Below are 19,175 nucleotides of genomic sequence, written 5' to 3' on the forward strand. Positions count from 1 at the left end.
GCCAGCCAGGGGCAGGGGAAGCCCCAGAATTCCCCACAACGGAGTTAACGGCAAGCCTACAGAGAGCACAGTCATCAGATGCTTCTGCTTCAGCACGGATGACCCACTCACCTCCCCCAGCCTGGGTCAGATATTTCCCCTGCTTCCTCCCCAACCCAGCACAGCAGCAGCTCTGACCTGAGTCTGCACCTCTGGCATATTTCACAGGGATGGTCTGGAGAGCAGAAGGTACCATTCTTGCAAGTACACTGTGTGTTCTTACTGCTGTTGCAACGACTCAGCTGCACCTCATCTGGAGAGGATAGGAAAGACAACTCAGTTAGAGCACCGCCTCACCCATGCCCATGTTGCCAAGGCAGAGCATCCAACATCAGTGTAATGAGCAAGAAAGGCTTTTCTTGCATTAATGGGTCTGATGAGGTAAGGCTGTTACCTCTGTTTGGACTGAGGGGCTCAGTTCCTTCTTGCTGGGGCTAGAAATCCTGCCTGCTCTACACAGACAAGATCCTGAGTCACTTTTCCTTAGCATAGCAATTTACCCAGAATTCTTTGCCTAAGTCTCCTCCCTCAGCCACTCCTGTAGGAGGCGCTGGTTGATTGCATCCATACACTCAAGAGCGGACAGCAGTTCTCACGCTTGTAAATAAGGTAGGCAAAATTCATGTTTCCCTTTCTCCTCCCCAAATATAATTTTCACAGATATCAATGTTGATTTTTAAGCATCTTCTATTTGAATTATTACAGCTGTGGGAAATCATTGGGGAGGAAGGTCAGACAATTAAATGACAGCGAGATTCTGTAACTGCTAAAAAAAACTGTCAACATCCCATGTCAAAATATAAAAAAGTAAATATCCTTAAACCAAACTCTAGTAAATTCTTCAGCAGCATTTTGCTTACTTTGCCCATCTGTAAATTGCAGACATTATCAATGGAAGTTTGTGTCAGGGTGTACATATGTGAAATGGACATTTACCAATAAAAGTTTAATCCTTCCAGCCTACTTGTAAAGCATACATTGCATCTCCACCCACAGCAGCTGGTCCACATGGAAGATAACAGCCTACAACTGCTGCCAGATGACAGTTAGTACTACACTAACTCAAGTAGCAAAGGTCTGTGCTGCAGAGCTCAAGGTCTTCACAAGCCTTAACAATTGCTTACAGTTTGTTATATTTTATATAGATAATTGGATATATTCAGCCCTGGCATATGCAGGTACAATGGAGTCAATGGTGCTGCACCTGCTTATGCCTGCTCTGCTGTCAAAAGCCAAACACCAATCCTAATAATAGACTAGCAGGAGGCGCTGTGCATGGGGCTCATGCATCTGCCCATCGCTCAGTAACTTTTAGCCTCTCTAATGCAAGATGCTCTCAGCCAAGCTCATTTACCACAGAGTAAGCCACTTATTTGTAATGTAGTGGCAGCAAACAGCCCTAGTCATTGACCAGTAGGTTATTGTGCTAGGCACTGTACGAACAGAACCAACCACCTGTCCCTGGTCCACGGAGTTTACAATCCCTCCATCGTTTGACTCAAACTAGCATTGTGAACTGAACACAGTGGAAAAACTGCCCCCCTGGAGGAGCGGAGGACCTCAGCATCTATTTCTCCTCAGTACCTTTTCTACAGACACGACAAGTCAGGCATTTGGAAAGTGCATTGGGGTACTCTGTGAATTCAGCTCCTTCTTCACACCGAGAGCACTTCCCGCTAGTGTTCGAGGTAACACAGTGCTTTTCAACATGGAAACCTGCAGGAAAGGAGGAGGAGATATGTGAAGAGAGAGAGACAGATAGATACAGGACAAAGAGTACACAGGGGGCGTTTCCATGAATAAAGGGCTAGACCTGCATTCACTGAAATCAAAATGTGGCAAACTCAGAACTGATAAAAGGAAACACTTCCCACATAATGTGTAATTAGACTGTGGAACTCTGACACAGGAAGTTAAGGCCAAGAACTTAGCAAGGTTCAAAAAAGGGATTTACATGGCTATCCTAATAAATAATTAGGATAACCTAGAATTAGAACGATGTTGGAAGGGATATTAAATCTCCTGCTTCAGGGTTTAAGCCAGTCTCTAACTCCTGAAGACCAGGAGGAGACTATGTTGGAGGCAGATTATCACACGTCTACCTCCTGCAGGGGTGTAATGAGATAGGACGACCACAGGAGTGTCTTGAGACCATTGTATTTAACGTTCTGACTTGTCTGTATGCCTGAGCCAGCTCCCAAAAGCAGGAAACACTTCAAAGATTATGTTAAGGTGAGTCAGACTATGTGGGCCCTTGGACTAGCCCTCGATGTCAATAGATGTTCTAGATGCGTGCATCTGGCTTGCTGGGTTGGGGGGGGGGCTACAGATTCTGGAACAACAGGGAAAGAGGTGGGGAATTCATGCAAAAATCTCAGAGCAGGTTATGCAGCTAGCCAGCCCTACGAGGCCACTAGGGTGACCAGATGTCCTGATTTTAATCAGGATTGTCCCAATATTAGGGGCTGGGTCTTCTATAGGACCCTCTTCCCACCCCCACTCAAACCTATTCTGCCAGCCTAATTATAATTTTGACAAATATCAGTGCTTATTTACATTTTCACAGCTGTGGGAAGTTATGGATGGTCAGGCAATAATCCTTGTGACAGATGTTGAGATTCAAAACGTTAAATAAATGGTCAACATTGCATGTCAAAACATACAATGTAAATATCCTGAAATCCAAACTCTGTTCCCAAACAGCGTATTTCTTACCATTGATAGAAAAAAGTATTTTTTGTTTGGGAGTATATGGGGAAAAACAACATTTATCTGTTTCTAAAATAAATCTAATCCTTCCAAGCCTACACATGACCACCCACCCACCCACACCCCCTGGGGAAGAGGGCAGTGACCTGGTCACAGGAGGCTGGCAGACAAAGCAGGAGTTTGGGATATAAGGAGCCAGTTTGGCCTGACAGAGGGACCTTCATTTTGCCTCAAATAGACAGGACCTTTTTTACTGTGGAAGGGGCGGAACTGCCAGGGTCTCCATAAGACTGATGGGGATGGGAGGAGAGGGTGTTACCGGGAAAGCATTTAGATCCTTTGTTGTTTTATATGGTCTCTGGGAGCCTTTTTATTATTAACTAAACATACTCTGCTTTAGAAGAGCTGCTCGGTCATAACAACCACCACTGCTCATAGCCCTTGGAGAGAAACCAAGGCGCAGGGGCTGGACATTCATCAGACCTACCAGGATAAGAGCAAGGGGCCTGCAAGCCCAAACCCCTAGTCAGGAGGGAGAGGGGCGTGGATTCCTGCTCACAGAGAGGTGATGGTTAGAGATCTGGGACCCGAGAGGCATTCCTGGAGCAGACCACGGAGTGGGGGCAAAGGGGCAGCCACCCTAGAACTGACATGGGGATCTTACATCTTGTACAGCATCTGGAGCCAACCATTGTCAGATATAGGATTCTGTACTAGAGGGACGCTGGTGTGGTCCAGTCTAGCAATTCTTATGTTGCTATTACAGATGAGTGAGCACCAGTGAAGGACTAAGATGGAGATTGCTACCCACTCACAGGCTACTGGTAACCCCACTGCTCTAGTATCCTTGGGGGGGGGGGGGGGGGGGGAAGAGAGAGAGAGAGAGAGAGAGAGAGAGAGAGAGAGAGAGAGAGAGAGAGGGACATGGACACAGAGACCCAGTGGCACATGCACCAGGCACAGCTGGAGCAGGCAGCATTATTGCAATGGAAACTCACACCCCCATGTACACCTAGGACGGGACAGTGGGTGGAGAGTGTGATGCCCCCTACAGGATGGTGAAGGAGGAGAGGGGAAGAGCTGGAGAGCAAAGTCACCCCTTGTACCCCCAGGATGGGGACAGAGCAGGGCTGGATAGCAAAGGCTCAGGACACAGCAGGCAGCTGCAGGACAGCTGCGTTTCCTAGTTATCCCCAGAGCAGGGACAGTGCAGGCAGGTGGGCAGAAGAGAGGGGAACAGACGAGGCAGCTCTGGGCGCATCATACCTGCAGGGCACTTTCTGCAAAGATGAGCTTCATGTTGGTAGAACTCAGAGTCCTCCGTGCCACGACTCAAAGCTACGGGGATCAACGGGGGCCCCTCTGGATCCTGGGCCAGCGAGACACTTGCTGACTTGGCTTCATGCTAAAAATAGATGTAAAGACAGAGGGTCAGTTGAGTTTGGGTGGCTGATCCGCTGAAGCGACAGCATCTCGCTGAAGACCGGAAGGCTGGGAAGCATGGGGATGGGGGGGGGGGGGGGGGAGGGAGAGAAGAGAGAGGAGTGAGGAGGGGAGAAAGAGCTGTGTGGTGATCCAGACTGGGAGATACTCAAAGGAAAAAAAAAAAAAAAAAAAGATGTGGACAAAGGACTGGGAGTAAGGACTCCTGGGTTCTAATCCCAGCTCTGCCACTGGGTGGCCTTGGGCACTTCATTCCCCTCTCTATGCTCCTATCTCCTCAGGGAACAACAAAGGCCCTCAACCCCCTGGAGAGGTTAATAAAGGTTTACTGAGATCCCCGGATGTAAGGGCCTACAGAAGGGTGCAGGATTGTCAAGATTTCCCTGTAATGATCCTCCCCCACCTGTGTTTGGTGCTTGTGAATGAATGGTCAATTGTGGTGGGATTGAGGTGCTGGAGGAGGAAGAGGAGCACACGCAAAAGCAGCATCGCCTCCCCCCTTCCCCCTCCCCCCAATGCTAAAAGTTTACCAGCTATACCACAAGAAAAACACCGACAGCGTGCTCAGAGTAGGGTGACCAGATGTCCATTAGCCTCTTAGAGTTGGTAGGGCAACTCCCACCAGTTCATGGTGTGTGTGTGTGTCCTTACTATATGTTCCATTCTATGCATCTGATGAAGTGGGCTGTAGCCCACAAAAGTTTATGCTCAAATAAATTTGTTAGTCTCTAAGGTGCCACAAGTACTCCTGTTCTTTTTGCCAATTTTATAGGGGCAGTCCTGATTTTGGGGTCTTTTTCTTATATAGGCTCCTATTACCTGTCCTGATTTTTCACATTTGCTGTCTGGTCACCCTAGCTCCGAGTGATTCAAGCTTCAGACTCATGGTTTGCGAGGCCAGAGCTCTCAATGAACAGCCTTGAATATGAGGTAACCTTGCGTTATTCCCCTTTAGCTGGTCTAGAAGATCAGGAAGTCCATGGCCTGTTTTTATCTGCTCTAGTCATTACTCATTCATAGGAGGAGGTTGCATCAGACCTCACCCTCTAGAGGTCAGATTAGAGTTATTGTGTGGACACACCCTGGATTTATCTTGGGCCAAAATACCAGCCCCACGTGACAGTGCAGCCAGCCCCTCTGCAGGACAACAACATTGCTGCACCTTTCACCCGAGCATCTTTACAGAGGCAGGTACCGTTATCTACCCCCACAAGTACATATGGGGAGGGGGAGGGGAACCGAGGCACTAAGAAGTTCCTCTATTGCTGAAGGTCACAGGTCAGGCATAGAATCCGGCTTTCCTCAACTTCCAGCCCTAAGCTTCCTGGCCAAGACAGATGGCCCAACAAATCTGGGGAAAGCTCCCTTGCTGTGGGAAGACAGAATCCAAGAGGCTCCCAGAAGTTACGGGGACTCATCTTCTCAGCACACGCCACGAGAAAAACCTTTTGTAGGGGTCTCCTCTGGGTGGCCCTTTTACCTGTTTCCATAACAGACCCCTAGTCTCTGTCCCTTGCCCGCCCCTTCCCCCCCCCCCCCCCCCATCTGCTCCTCCTCACTAGTTCCCACTTTTATTCACACCTGGACAAAAGTATCAGATCGCAATCTTCCTCTAACTCCCGCACCACCCCATACACGCTCCTTACTGGGTAGGGAGGGAGAAAGGGGAGGGGCAAAATATGGAAAAACAGACAATGGGCTGTAGTGTCTCTACCCGCTACGAATCAGCCTGGTGCAACTGCAGAAGCAAGTAAGGGGTGAAGGAGGATGTGGTCATTCCCAAACAGGATGAGCTGGGGGAATGTACAAAGATCTCCTTAGATTCTCCTGCTGGAGGCACAGCTCAGATACCACCACCTCCCCCACACCATACACTAAATTTATGAAGGGAACAATGGAGAAAATGCCTTTCTGCATTCCATAGGCCTTCATCATGCCTCCACTAAACTAAGCTTCCACTCCCTTCCTCTTTTTTTTTTTGTTCTAAAGACATTTTTCCTCCCACCCAGTCTCTGGTACCACCTGTGCTAGTCCTTCCTCACTCATCCCAATCTTTCTAGGCCAGTCGGAAACGACACAGATCTTTTTTTAGCAGAAAGGAAAGTTTCCCCGAGTGAGCCAGAAGCAGCTTAAAACAACAACAACAACAACAAATAAAAATCTCTGCAGGAAACAAGGTTTGAAACAATTAAAATGCACTTGACATTAAAATAACTGCACAGATCCGAGCTGTGTAAACTTCTCCCAACCCTGTCAACACACACACTTTCTCCACCCAACTACTGGGGAGGGTGTGAGCTAGGAAACTGGCTGCAGCTGGTTTCACGCAATAGTGCTCCCTGAACCTAGAATGACTCAGATCCGTAAACAACATTCTTCAGGCCAGCCCCCATCCCAGAGAGAGCGCAAATCCTTCTGTTTGTTCTTTGCGGCATCAGGGCTGCACTTCCCAGTGCACAGCAGCGGCCAGGGGAGACGCTCTCTTGTTTTCTTCAAGCACACACAGACCTTTTGCTGGATGGACACGAGTGAAATTCACCCCTGGTTTCCCCTCCCCATCATCCCAGAGCCACAACCACCCCCTGGTTAACAGCATAATTGTGTCAAAGCTTGAGGTAGAGGAAACTCCAGAGCCCTGCAATAGAAGATGTTCCTTATCCTCAGTTACTCCAGTACAAATCCATCAACTCAAGGCATCACATCACAGCCACTTGTGGCAATACCACTGGCATTTTAGCTGTGCTCATCATCCCAACAGATCCCAAAGCACTTCAAGAACACCTCCCCGATCCAGGATTGACATCACACACCTCTGCAAGGAGAAGTGGCTGCTACTGAACGATGCAAAACAACTCAACACAGTTTAGGGCAGGAGGCAAGGATACCTCATGGCACTGAAACTGTGGGGGTGGGATATTGGGATGGAAGTTCCTGAGCCATGGGATCTTGATGCTCACGCAGTGAGGACACGCATGAAAAGAGCCCCAACCCCTAAAAAAACAATTTGTTCACTCTATGGAAACTCCCAGCATCTGTAGAGGGACAGAGTGAGAGTCTCCCACATGGCTGCCTGCTAGTAAGGAGTGGGTGAGGGGAAGTGTCTCTATTCAGCTAGGGAGGTTACAAACCCCCTTACATGCTGGTATATAGCTGTAACTAGGGGAGCGCGCACCAACTTGTGTCGGCAGAGTTACTGCACCCACCAGGGGCTCCCTGCACTCTTCCGTTCCTCCCACAAGCTCCCTGGGTGTCACCCACCCCCTCTAATGCAGGGACGCTGCAACTCTCTTCTCTGGGGGTTGCAGTGTGCCCCCCATTCATATGCTCTGTGTATATGCCATTCCCCACACAACCATTCCCCTCCACACACCCACATCACTTTTCCCTATGCCAAGAGCTCTGTGCACCCCCACACCATAGTTCCCCCCGCCAGGGGTTCTATATAGCCCCATACAAGGGTCCCTGTTCTCCCCCTCTGCCAGGGGCTGTGTACACATCCCCATACCTCCCCTTATTTGTCTGGGAGATTGTAACCTGTTGACACCCTGAATGACTATTGGAAGAAGGAGCAGGGGTATTATGCAGGAAGGTGTTAATAGGGCCATTTGTTTGATCTAGACCTGGGGTTCTCAAACTTCATTGCACCACAACCCCCTTCTGACAACAAAAATTACATGACCCCAGCAGTGGGGACCAAAGCCTGAGCCCACCCGAACCCCACTGGCCTGGGCAGGGGGACCAAAGCCCAAGGCTTCAGCCCCAGACTGGGGGCCTGTAACCTGAGCCCTGCTGCCCAGGACTGAAGTCCTTGGGCTTCAGCCCCAGGCCCCGAGCAAGTCTAAGCCAGCCTTCATGACCCCATTAAAATGGGGTCCTGAGCCACAGTTTGAGAACCACCGATCTAGACAATTGCAGAGGTGCTTAAAAGTATAGCTGCACTAGTCATTTGGCAAGGGCTCAACGTGTATCCCCCATTTTCCTCCTTTCAGTTTTCTGACTTCCCCCTGCAAAAATAGGATTCTGGCCCTTGATACTGAAAACATTCCTAGTAATTTTGGAATTGATCAGATGCAGCATTCCAGAGTGATTTTGATAGATACAAATAGACAAACACAGAAGTGCCATCAAGTTGAACACAAGGCCTTTACAACTTCAACAACAATCCACATATCCACGCGCATTACTCACAGGTAATGAAGTTTGCTTTCACCTCTCCGTAATAAACCCTGTCTAACCTGCAATTACAACCCTGCTGGACAACCAGGTTAGTGTCACTATCAACCCCAACTCTAACAAAAACAGCTGCATCTGTATTGAGACCTGCCTAAGCTACAAGACTTGAAACTCACCAAGCAAGGGAGCAAATCGAAGTTCACCAGAATGTTCTTAACATGAGATAATGTTATCAGCAGACACCCAACAGCAGCACCTTACATCAGCCACCCCAAGACAGCTCCCGGGCTATTCCCTTCAAAAGGATAAAATCTAAACTGTAAAGCCCTGGGCGATCCTCAGAGGGCACATTTTACGTTAAGCTTCAGCCCCCTGTGGTTGGGACATAGCCACAAAAGATTAAGAGACTCGCCCAAGATCACATAAGGTGTGTCTATATTGCATTGTAAACCCAAGTCTGTTGGACCCGAGCTCATGGACTCAGTGTTTCTAAGTCTATGCCTGAGCATCCGCACTGTATTGTAAACCAGAGCTTACCATTGCTAGACCCAGGTCTGACAGCCGTACTAATGAACCCATACTGCACCATGCCGACCCTCTGACTTGGGTCCGCGGCTTGAGTTGTGTCCACACTGCAAAATGATAGGGCTTGGACCCAAATCACAGTGGGACTTGGGATCAGCCCCAGCCCCCCAGATGGGTCCTAGGATATGGGTCCTGAGTGTTTGCTGACCCAAGTCTGATTGGTGTGTGTGTGTGGACGGAAGAGGCTCAGAGCCCAGGTTTACTGTGTGGTATAGACATAGCCATCGTTCATAACCCTAGTCTCCCTAGTCCCAACCCTGTGTTTTAACCATAAGACCTTCTTCTTCCCTAACCCCTTCCCACCCAGCAGAGACACCAGGACTGACTGGGTTGGTCCCTCCAGCTCAAGGTTAAGACACATCAGTGGGGTGAAGGTCACATGGCTATATCCCTCATCTACTGAAAAAACCTGTAACATCCCTGTCCAGGAGCCTAATCCTCGTTCCACTCAAGTCAATGGGAATCCTTCCTCAGCCTTCAGACGAACTGGCTTAGCCTTCGACTGTACAGCATTTCCACTAACATGGACTTCACCCAAGCAGTATACTCAGGCCCATATCTGGGCCATCCTAGGCACAGGTTTGCCAGCAAGAGCCCTCTACGAGCTCATGAAGCTAAAACACAAGAGGCATGGGGAAGGGGGAGGCTTTTTGAGATGAAAACAGGAAACGTAAATCAGTCACCAATGAGGAGATGGATGTTCTTAAAATTACTCACCCTAGTAATATTAATACGTAGCTGTCTGCAGGGGCTACCCCTCCCAGATTAGAGATATTTTTAAGAGGCAAGCCTGGAGAATAGAGTGCATAATTCCCCCACCAGAAGACAGGCCTGGGCAGTTATAGTCCATCATACAGACTGCAATTTAGTGCAGTATGAATCCCTTATAGCGTGAAATTCACCCCCCATGCACAGAGCCACAGCAAGGCCTGGGCACCACTTAAATAGTGCTGGCTGGCTGTTTACACAGGAGTGAATTTCACCAACAGCGACCTCCGATAACTCCTAATACAGTTCAGGAGAATGAAGGTGACATTAGTACAACGTATGGTTATTTAGCAAGCCCTCCTATGACCCTGCTCAAACAAGGATGGAAACAAAACATGAAACAAGATGGTTTCAACATAGTTTGGACTGCCGCATCGGACATCAGTATGTTTTTGCAGCATAGAAGGAAACTAGACATATTTTAAACATAACCCAGAACCACAGTACCTGTAGTACCCCATGTGCAATACAAGATAGAATAGATCTGTTTTCCCCCCTTAAATTATTGTTTGTGGCCAGCACGGTTCTAGTGTGGCACACACCCCGTTTTCCTCTCCTGCCAATAAAACCAAGTTTTGGAGCATCTCAAGAAAGATATACTGGCATTAGAAAAGGTTCAGAGAAGGGCAACTAAAATTATTAGGGGTTTGGAACGGGTCCCATATGAGGGGAGATTAAAGAGGCTAGGACTTTTCAGCTTGGAAAAGAGGAGACTAAGGGGGGATATGATAGAGGTATATAAAACCATGAGTGGGGTGGAAAAAGTGAATAAGGAAAAGTTATTTACTTGTTCCCATAATATAAGAACTAGGGGCCACCAAATGAAATTAATGGGCAGCAGGTTTAAAATAAATAAAAGGAAGTTCTTCTTCCCACAGTGCACAGTCAACCTGTGGAACTCCTTGCCTGAGGAGGTTGTGAAGGCTAGGACTATAACAGGGTTTAAAAGAGAATTAGATAAATTCATGGAGGTTAAGTCCATTAATAGCTATTAGCCAGGATGGGTAAGGAATGGTGCCCCTAGCCTCTGTTTGTCAGAGGGTGGAGATGGATGGCAGGAGAGAGATCACTTATGTTCTTAAAGCAGCCAGCCGAGAATCTACACCAGGCTTACAACATTCTGAAAAAAGCTTTGATGTCCACACAAAGGAAAAAGTACTAACTCTACTGCATTTTGTAAGACACTTCTAAGTTGATGTAACACTTCATGACCCTTGCGCCAGAGAGATTACAGTCTTAAATTTTTTTAAGTACCCAAAAGCATTTTAGGTGCTTCACAGAAACAAATGAAGCCACGCACTCTGCCCAAAGTCCTTACAGGTGAAGACCCTGATTTGCAGACACTTGAACCACTCTAACTTTAATCCTGGGAGTAGCCCTAGCGAACGTAGTTCCCAGATGGAGCTCAAGGGATCTAGTCACATGAGTAAAGTTAGCTAAGTCCAGGTCAAGTTCAGACATGACTCAGCAATTATGGGGTAACAAGAGGAAGGAAAAGGGTGACGCTAACATGACATGATCAGTACGTGATGCACATGCTGAAAGAAACAGTTAGGAAGTGATGTTGCTTGGGGTTTGTTTTTGTTTCTAAAAGTTACATCTGATAGCATCTCCACCAGGTTGCCTGAGGAAGGATATAACCCGAGAGATGGGTTCATACAAGTGTTTGACATACAGGGCAGGGGATGGAGGCACAAATGAGGGAGTGGGAGAAGCAACTACAGATTATAATAAATGCCGTCAATAGCAGAACAAAGGGAAATCAACTGGGGAAGGAACATGGAAAGAGACAAGGTATGAGACTGCTGCTCTGAACACAGTGGTGGCTAGTCCAGTTTCAACCACAGCATGGACAGGCCAGAATCCTGTAAAAAGTAACTGCACTTCCCACAGCCAAACAGAACTGCAGATCATGAGTGAAATCCTGCACCCACTAAAGCCAATGACAAAACTCTCATTTTTTCCAGGAGTCTCCAAGCTATAGCGCAGAGGTGGGCAAACTACAGCCTGCGGGACCATCCTGTCCGGCCTTTGAGCTCCCGGCCGGAGAGGCTAGCCCCTGGCCTCTCCCTCACAGCCTCAGCTCACCAGGCCACCAGCACTCTCGGTGGTGGGGCTGCGAGCTCCTGCCGGGCAGCGCAGCAGCATGGCTGGCTCTGGCCAGGTGGCATGGCTGCCAATGCTCTGAGCGGCATGGTAAGGGGGCAGGAGACGGGGGGGTGGATAAGGGGCAGGAGGTTCTGGGGGGTAGTCAGGGGACAGGGAGAGGTTGGATGGGGTGGAGGTTCGGGGGGGGGGGCGCGGCAGTCAGAGAGGGTTGGATAGGTGTGGGAGTCCCAGAAGTCCCATGGTAAAGGGGCATGGGAGTCCCAGGGGTGTGGATAGGCGTCAGGTCCCAGGGGGGGTGGTCTGGGGATAAGGAGCAGGGGGGTTGGCTGGGTCAGGGGTTCTGAGGAGGGGGCAGGGGCCAGGCTGTTTGGGGAGGCACAGCCTTCCCTACCCAGCCCTCCATACCGTTTCAGAACCCCGATGTGACCCTCGGGCCAAAAAGTTTGCCCACCTCTGCTATAGAGCATACACCCTACCAAAATATACTAGGAAGTTCACATCCTAAGAACCATGGTCCCCAAAATTCAAACCTTATTAGTTTAGGAAATAAAAGGAGAAAGTCCCTTGGTTCCTCTGTAAGAGCAGCAGGATTGGGTCCAAAAAGTTACTAAACCCAAATGCTCTCTAACCGAACTGGTAAGTCCATCGTTAGAAGAGACACAGAGCTCTGCAAGTTCTTGGAGCGCCGCTGGCAGCAGCAGGATCCAAGCAGGAAACCTCTGCACAGGGAACCTACCCTCAGAATCCAGGAGAAGGGAAAGTCCCCCCCGACCTCTTCAGTGCAGGGGAGCCTGTAGTCTCTTGGGGCTGGGCAGCGAGTTGGGTATCCCAGCCAGAGCGCAAAGCAAAACCCAGCCACCAACGCTCTCCAAGTATTAGGCCAGGTCTACACGACAGACCTATATGGGTGTAACTACGTCGCTCGTAAATCCACCCCCCTGAGCAAGGCAAGGCCTAACCCCCGGTGTAGCCAGGGCTATCCCGGGAGCGGGGCTTCTCCCCTAAGGGTAGGACAGTCTTCACTACAGCAGCCTTTAGCGCACAGACCTGTCCATACCGGCTTCTTGTGATCAACTCCCTTCGCCCCCCAGTTACACATATATAAAAACGGCTTGAAAAGTGCCCAGGTGAACGCCCCACCCCCCACCTGCCCAGGTGAGCCGCCCGCCTGCCTTGCTTATCCAGGCAATTCCCACCCCCAGCTCTGCCCCCTCCTCAGCCATAGCGAGGAAGGGAGCGCACAAGTCCGGACACGTTCCGCAGCGGAGGGGAGACCCAGGGAGCTCCGACCCGGGCCCAGCCTACACCCCAGGTGAAGGGGCGCTCCGGGTCCTCCCGCCAAGGGGGCTCTGCCCCGGAGTCCCCCCTTCCCTTGGGGCACCCGGGCCGATCGGTGGCTCACCGCGAGCAGGCAGAGAAGCAGCAGGCTGGTACTCATGCTGGCCAGCCCCAGGTTCATCCCGCCGGCGAGGAGGGGGACACCCCCTTAGCCCCCCGCTATCCCGGGCAGGGCTCTCCTAGCTTGCGGCTCTGTGCGCCTGTATCCTCAGCACAGGGGTGCCTTGGTCCTGGAGAGCTCCTTGGCGAACTGTCCGCACGGCTCGCCAGTCAGTAATCGAATAAGCGAAAGCTGCACCAAGCAATTTAGAGGAGGAGCCCAGAGGCGGAGGGAGGCGCGCGCGTGGGTGGATCCAGCCCCTCGGACCTGGAGATTTAGATCTGTGCGCCTACCTCTCTCCAAACCGCGTTAGCTGCACGCACCTGGGCATGGTGCGTCACTTAACTGCACTCCAAGGAGGGAGCCCTGATCCTGCAAACACTCATGCATGTGTGTTACTTTACTCATGTGAGTAATGCCCCTGATTTGGAGAGGGTAACGTTTTGCATGTGCCTAGGGCTCCAGTCCTGCAAACAAGAACATAAGAATGGACCTACTGGGTCGGACCTTAGGTCCATTTTGCCCAGTATCCTGTCTTCCGACAGTGGCCAATGCCGGGTGCTTCAGAGGGAATGAACAGAACAGGTTATCATCAAGTGTTACCCAAGTTCAATAAAACTGCTCCCTTCAGTAAACCTACGTGTGCTTAAGTGACTGCAGGATGGGGGCTTTAGTTAAAAGTTTGATCTAGTTCTCTGTTCACTGCCTTAAAAAAAACACAATAGCAAGAACAAAACAAGACAAATAATTTAAAAGCAATAGTTTGCATGATGTAAAGGCAGAGTTCTCAGTTCCAAGTGAAGTCAGGAGGAAATTCCAAAAGTTAAAGGATCCGATTCCGATCTCACACATATTTAATGACTGAATCCATATGATGCCTGATTTACACCAATCTGAGGGAGTGAAGGAGCAAGCCTAAAGTTACTTACCTTATTGCTAACTCTGCAAGAGTGCAAATTAAGCCCCAGGATGTCATTGCTAATGTTATTGAAACACATGCAGCCAGGCTGAGCAAGTGCTGTGGAGGAAACCAATTTCCTGCTTTCTAATGACCAGTTTCCCATCTTCAGTGTTGCATTAAAGGGGGAAGAACATTTTGTTCTTCTTTACCTTTAATCCTGTTGTTTAGGACTCTGACTGGTAGCTGCTGGGGAGGTTGGGGTGTGGGTGTATTATATGAAGGGTAAACTGAGAAGAAATGGTATGCTTCTTTACAAATTGCTTTTTTGTTGTTTGCCTATATCAGATTGTCTTTCTTGTCTTTTGGGCTTGGATCCTGCTAACGCTTACACGTGTCCTTAACTTAACTTTAGCCCCAGGGACTAGTCATGGTAGTAAAGTTAGGTAAGTGTTTGCAGGATCAGGCCTTACTCTGGAAATACCCACACTGTCTCTGATGCATTAGTAAAGCGATATGGGCATGTCCCTGTTCTCCATAAACAATCATATGAATGTCTTCATTGAGTGCCAAACACATACACAGCATTTTACAAACACATCAGAGGTGGTTTGATGTTGGTATTAATTCCTAGCCTTGGATGATAATAAGATCAGCAAAATATGCTTACAAGAATAAGAAACAAAGACTCAAATGACAATAAGAACCTGATTTTCAGCCATGTTGAGCACCATCATCTGAATTTGTGGATACATGCCACCTGTGATAATCAAGCCCCAGAGGAGTCTTCAGCTTGGATTTTAAAACAGAGGAACAGAATGAGTCCAGGGCCACTCTTATGATGACTAGTAAAATATGAATGATTTGAAGAGGCTGTGACATTCTGTATCCCTACGTCCCCCCTTTTTACAAAACTATAATGGATTTTATACAAAGTATATGGAAGGTATCATTTGAAAACTCATAATTTGCTGATCATTATTGTCCTGGTAAAATATGTGTGGCAACATTGTATGTAAAGTTATAAGATTCTACTATATGATATTACTAAGACATAGTCTAAGGCCATGTCTATACTACCACTTATGTCAGCAAAACTTATGTCGCTCAGGGGTGTGAAAAAAACACACACACCCTGAGCAACATAGTTTCACCAGCATAAGTGGGAGTGTGCACAGCTGCTCGTTGGGGGTGGTTTAATTATATCGAGAGATCTTACAGCAGTATAGCTATGCCGCTGTAATGTCTCTAGTGTAGACATAGCCTAAATCTGGGGGAACAGCCACAAACCAGTACTCAGAAACATAAGGCAAACTGATGTCTCAGTCAGGTGTCAACAAAATCAAATGGATTATCACCTGGTTATCAGGACTATCACCAGGTAGCAGAAGGACTTCACAGACTGGCTGTCTCCTGTACCTCAGTGGGAGATCATTTTCAAATAAAAGGTGAAAGGAGAAGAGAGGTCCCAAAGTATTTCTCCCTTCATCTCTACTCATGATATTAACAATACCTGAAGGACAAGGAAATTAACAGTGAACTAGGGCCTTGGCTACACTTGCGAGTTGCAGCGCTGTAAATCCGCCCCCAGCGCTGTAACTCACTCCTCGTCCACACTGGCAAGGCATTTGCAGCGCTGTATCTCCGTGGTTGCAGAGCTGCATGTACTCCACGTCCCCGAGAGGAATAGCGTGTATTGCGCTGCCGCTGCAGCGCTGCAGCGCCAGAGTGGCCGCCCAATGCGCTGTGACTGGCCTCCAGAAGTATTCGGCAGTATCCCACAATGCCTGTTCTAGCCACTCTGGTCATCAGTTCAAACTCTACTGCCCTGGCCTCAGGTAACCAACCATGTGACCCGCCCTTGACATTCCCCGGGAATTTTGAAAATCCCCTTCCTGTTTGCTCAGCCCGGCGTGGCGTGGAGTGCTATCAGCGAATCTTTCCAGGTGACCATGCCTCCACGCGCCAAGTGAGCCCCAGCATGGAGCAATGGTGAGTTGCTGGACCTCATCAGTGTTTGGGGGGAGGAAGCTGTCCAGTCCCAGCTGCGCTCCAGCCGTAGCAATTACGATACCTTCGGGAAGGTATCAAAGGACATGATGGAAAGGGGCCATGACCGGGATGCCCTGCAGTGCAGGATTAAAGTGAAGGAGCTGCGGAGTGCCTACTGCAAAGCCCGCGATGCAAATGGCCGCTCGGGTGCTCCCCCCCACGACCTGCCGATTCTACAAAGAGCTGGATGCGATACTTGGGGTTAACCCCACCTCCACTCCGAGCACCACCATGGACACTTCAGAGCCGGTGTGGGGGAGGGGATGAGGAAGAGGAGGAGGAGAAGGAAAACGGGAATGAGGGTGGTGGGCTGGATGGAGACACCCCGGAATCCCTGGAGCCATGCAGCCAGGAGCTCTTCTCGAGCCAGGAGGAAGGTAGCCAGTCGCAGCGGCCGGTACTTGGTGGAGGACAAACAGAAGAACAGGTTCCTGGTAAGCGGGTTTTTTTTCGGGAAGGAATTTTTTCGGTGCGGGCTCTTTGGGAGAGGAGGATTAGGCATGCATGCCTACATGCGGAATAGTGCATTGATGTGGTTTATCACATCGCGGTAATCGGCCTCGGTAATCTCTTCGAATGTCTCATCCAGAACGTGTGCAATGCGCTTGCGCAGGTTTATCGGGAGAGCCACTGTGGTCCTTGTCCCAGCCAGGCTAACGTGTCCCCGCCACTGTGCCGCGAGGGGCGGGGGGACCATTGCTGCACACAGGCAAGCTGCATATGGGCCAGGGCAGAAGCCGCATTGCAGTAGAAGACCCTCCCTTGCTTCCCAGGTCACCCTCAGCAGCGAGATATCGTCCAGGACGAACTCCTGTGGAAAATGTTGGGACAGTGTTCAGTGTAGGTGCCCCCTGCAGCTGTTGGCTCTCCCCAAGGCACAGAAACCCAGAGGACAGTACAGCCCTGAAACAATCAGTCCCCCTGACTCACCATTTTGAGGCACCCGTGGGTTATGTGTGCTCTGTTTGGGACGGGAAAATTATGCTATTGTGTAGACCCTGTGTGTGCCCTCCTTAAGTGCGGGGGAAATCATTACTCTGTCTGCTATAAACAATGCTGCCTCTGTTAAATGTTGCATTTTGCCTATACAGCTGCATCAACCTTGAGACCTCAGCCGTCCCTCTTATCGCCTGCTCAGAGACTGCAAAGACTCAGGAAGAGACCGCAAAAAAGCAAAGAAGACATGCTGCAAGAAGTGATGCGGCAATCTATTAAAGAGAATGAGAAAGCACAGAACTGGAGGGAGAGAGAAAGCAGGATCTGCCAGGAAAACGCAGTGCACCGGCGGCAAAGCACGGAGCACCGGTAGCAAAGCACGGATCGGCTCATAAGCATCCTGGAGCACCAAGCAGACGCTATCCAGGAGCTCGTAGCCATGCAGAAGGAGCAGTACTGCAAACGCAAACGCCCCCCTCCCTACAGCCCTTGTCCCAAAACTCTTTCCCTTGTGCCCCACTGTCACCTCCAACCCACTTTCCCCAACTTCCGTGTTCTTCACGCCACCAGCTGCTTCCAACACCAGTATCTTCACCACCCAGCCCTGAAAACCACGACCCTTACCCTCTGCACTCAACCCCCATCACCAGGCAGTATAGCTATCCTGAAGTGCAGCACTCACCGCACAGCACACCAGACAGGACATACGCGAATCTGTGATTGCACCGTTCCCCACTCCACCCCCTTGTTTCTTTTCAATACATAATATTTTTTTTTTCATTTCAATAAATGGATTTTTTGGCTTTGAAAACATTCTTTATTATTGCATAAAGTAAAAGACTCCTTAGCCCAGGAAATAAACAGGCACTGCAAGTCTGCTTGTCTGCTTAGCAAACACTGATTCCTAAAGATTGGAACTACTGCACTTCACTCCCGTGCAGGGCACCAGATATCACTGCTGGTTTTCAGCCTCAAATTGCTCCCTCAAGGCATCCCTAATCCTTGCAGCCCCACGTTGGGCCCGTGTAATAGCCCTGCTCTCTGGCTGTGCAGATTCAGCCTCCAGGTGTTCAACCTCGAGGTCCATGCCTGAGTGAAGCTTTCACCCTTCCCTTCACAATTATGGAGGGTACAGCATGCGGATATAACCGCGGGGATGCTGTTTTCGGCCAAGTCCGGCTTCCCATACAGAGATCGCCAGCGGCCCTTTAAACGGCCAAAGGCACACTCCACAGTCATTCGGCACCGGCTCAGCCTGTAGTTGAACCGTTCCTTGCTGCTGTCAAGGCTCCCTGTGTAGGGTGTCATGAGCCACGGCATTAACGGGTAAGCGGGATCTCCAAGGATCACAATGCATCAACACGATTCCAATGGTCGACTTTCCCTCTCCAAACTGGTTTGCGACTAGGGTGACCAGATTAGTAGTATAAAATATCGGGACGGGGGCGGAGCAAAAAAAAGGGGGGGGGGGCGGAGCAAAAAAAAAAAAGAGTTTTAAAGGGGCCTGGGGCATTAGCAGGCCCCGGCCCCGCGCGCTGCCCTCCCAGCGGAGCCTCCTGCCCCCCGGCCCGCCACGGGCATATGCGGGACGCGGTGGGTCCGGGCGGGGCAGCGCGGAGCGGGCAGGAGCCGGGTGGGCGGCAGGGGCCGAATCCCCGCTGCTGCCAGGGAGCCCCGCGCCTCTCCCTCTCGCTCGTGGCTGTGGCTCCTTCCCGGCGGGACGCACCTCCCGCTGCCCCGGCCACATGCGGCGCGCGTCCCCTGCGCCTAGTCTCCCTCCCGCCAGGAAGGAGCAGCTGGATGCGCGCCGCATGTGCGCGGGGCAGGCCGGCAGGCGCGTCCCGCCGGGAAGGATCTGCAGCCGCAAGCGGGAGGGAGAGTGCCAGAGCGGAGGGCAAAATTTCTTTTTTGTCCAGTGTCCCGACCAAACATTGGTTGGGACGCGGGACAAAGAAGCAAATATCGGGACAGTCCCGATAAAATCGGGACGTCTGGTCACCCTATTTGCGACCGACCGGTAGCTGT

The 19,175-nt window shown here is 50.1% G+C and overlaps 1 protein-coding gene across 1 annotated transcript in view; it reads right to left on the reverse strand.

The window, feature by feature from the left end:
• The window catches only part of LOC135874228 (tumor necrosis factor receptor superfamily member 10A-like), a 22,547-nt gene extending 9,105 nt beyond the window's left edge, over positions 1-13,442 (reverse strand). The window contains exons 1-4 of the mRNA XM_065398993.1: positions 13,229-13,442; positions 4,015-4,153; positions 1,624-1,755; positions 178-292 (exon numbers count right to left, since the gene is read on the reverse strand). Coding sequence (XP_065255065.1) covers positions 178-292; positions 1,624-1,755; positions 4,015-4,153; positions 13,229-13,285 — 443 coding nt within the window. The 5' untranslated portion in view covers positions 13,286-13,442. The remainder of the gene's footprint in view (positions 1-177; positions 293-1,623; positions 1,756-4,014; positions 4,154-13,228) is intronic.
• Between the last annotated feature and the right edge of the window lie 5,733 nt (positions 13,443-19,175).

Source organism: Emys orbicularis, chromosome 2, assembly GCF_028017835.1.
Source record: "Emys orbicularis isolate rEmyOrb1 chromosome 2, rEmyOrb1.hap1, whole genome shotgun sequence".
Lineage (NCBI taxonomy): Eukaryota > Metazoa > Chordata > Testudines > Emydidae > Emys > Emys orbicularis.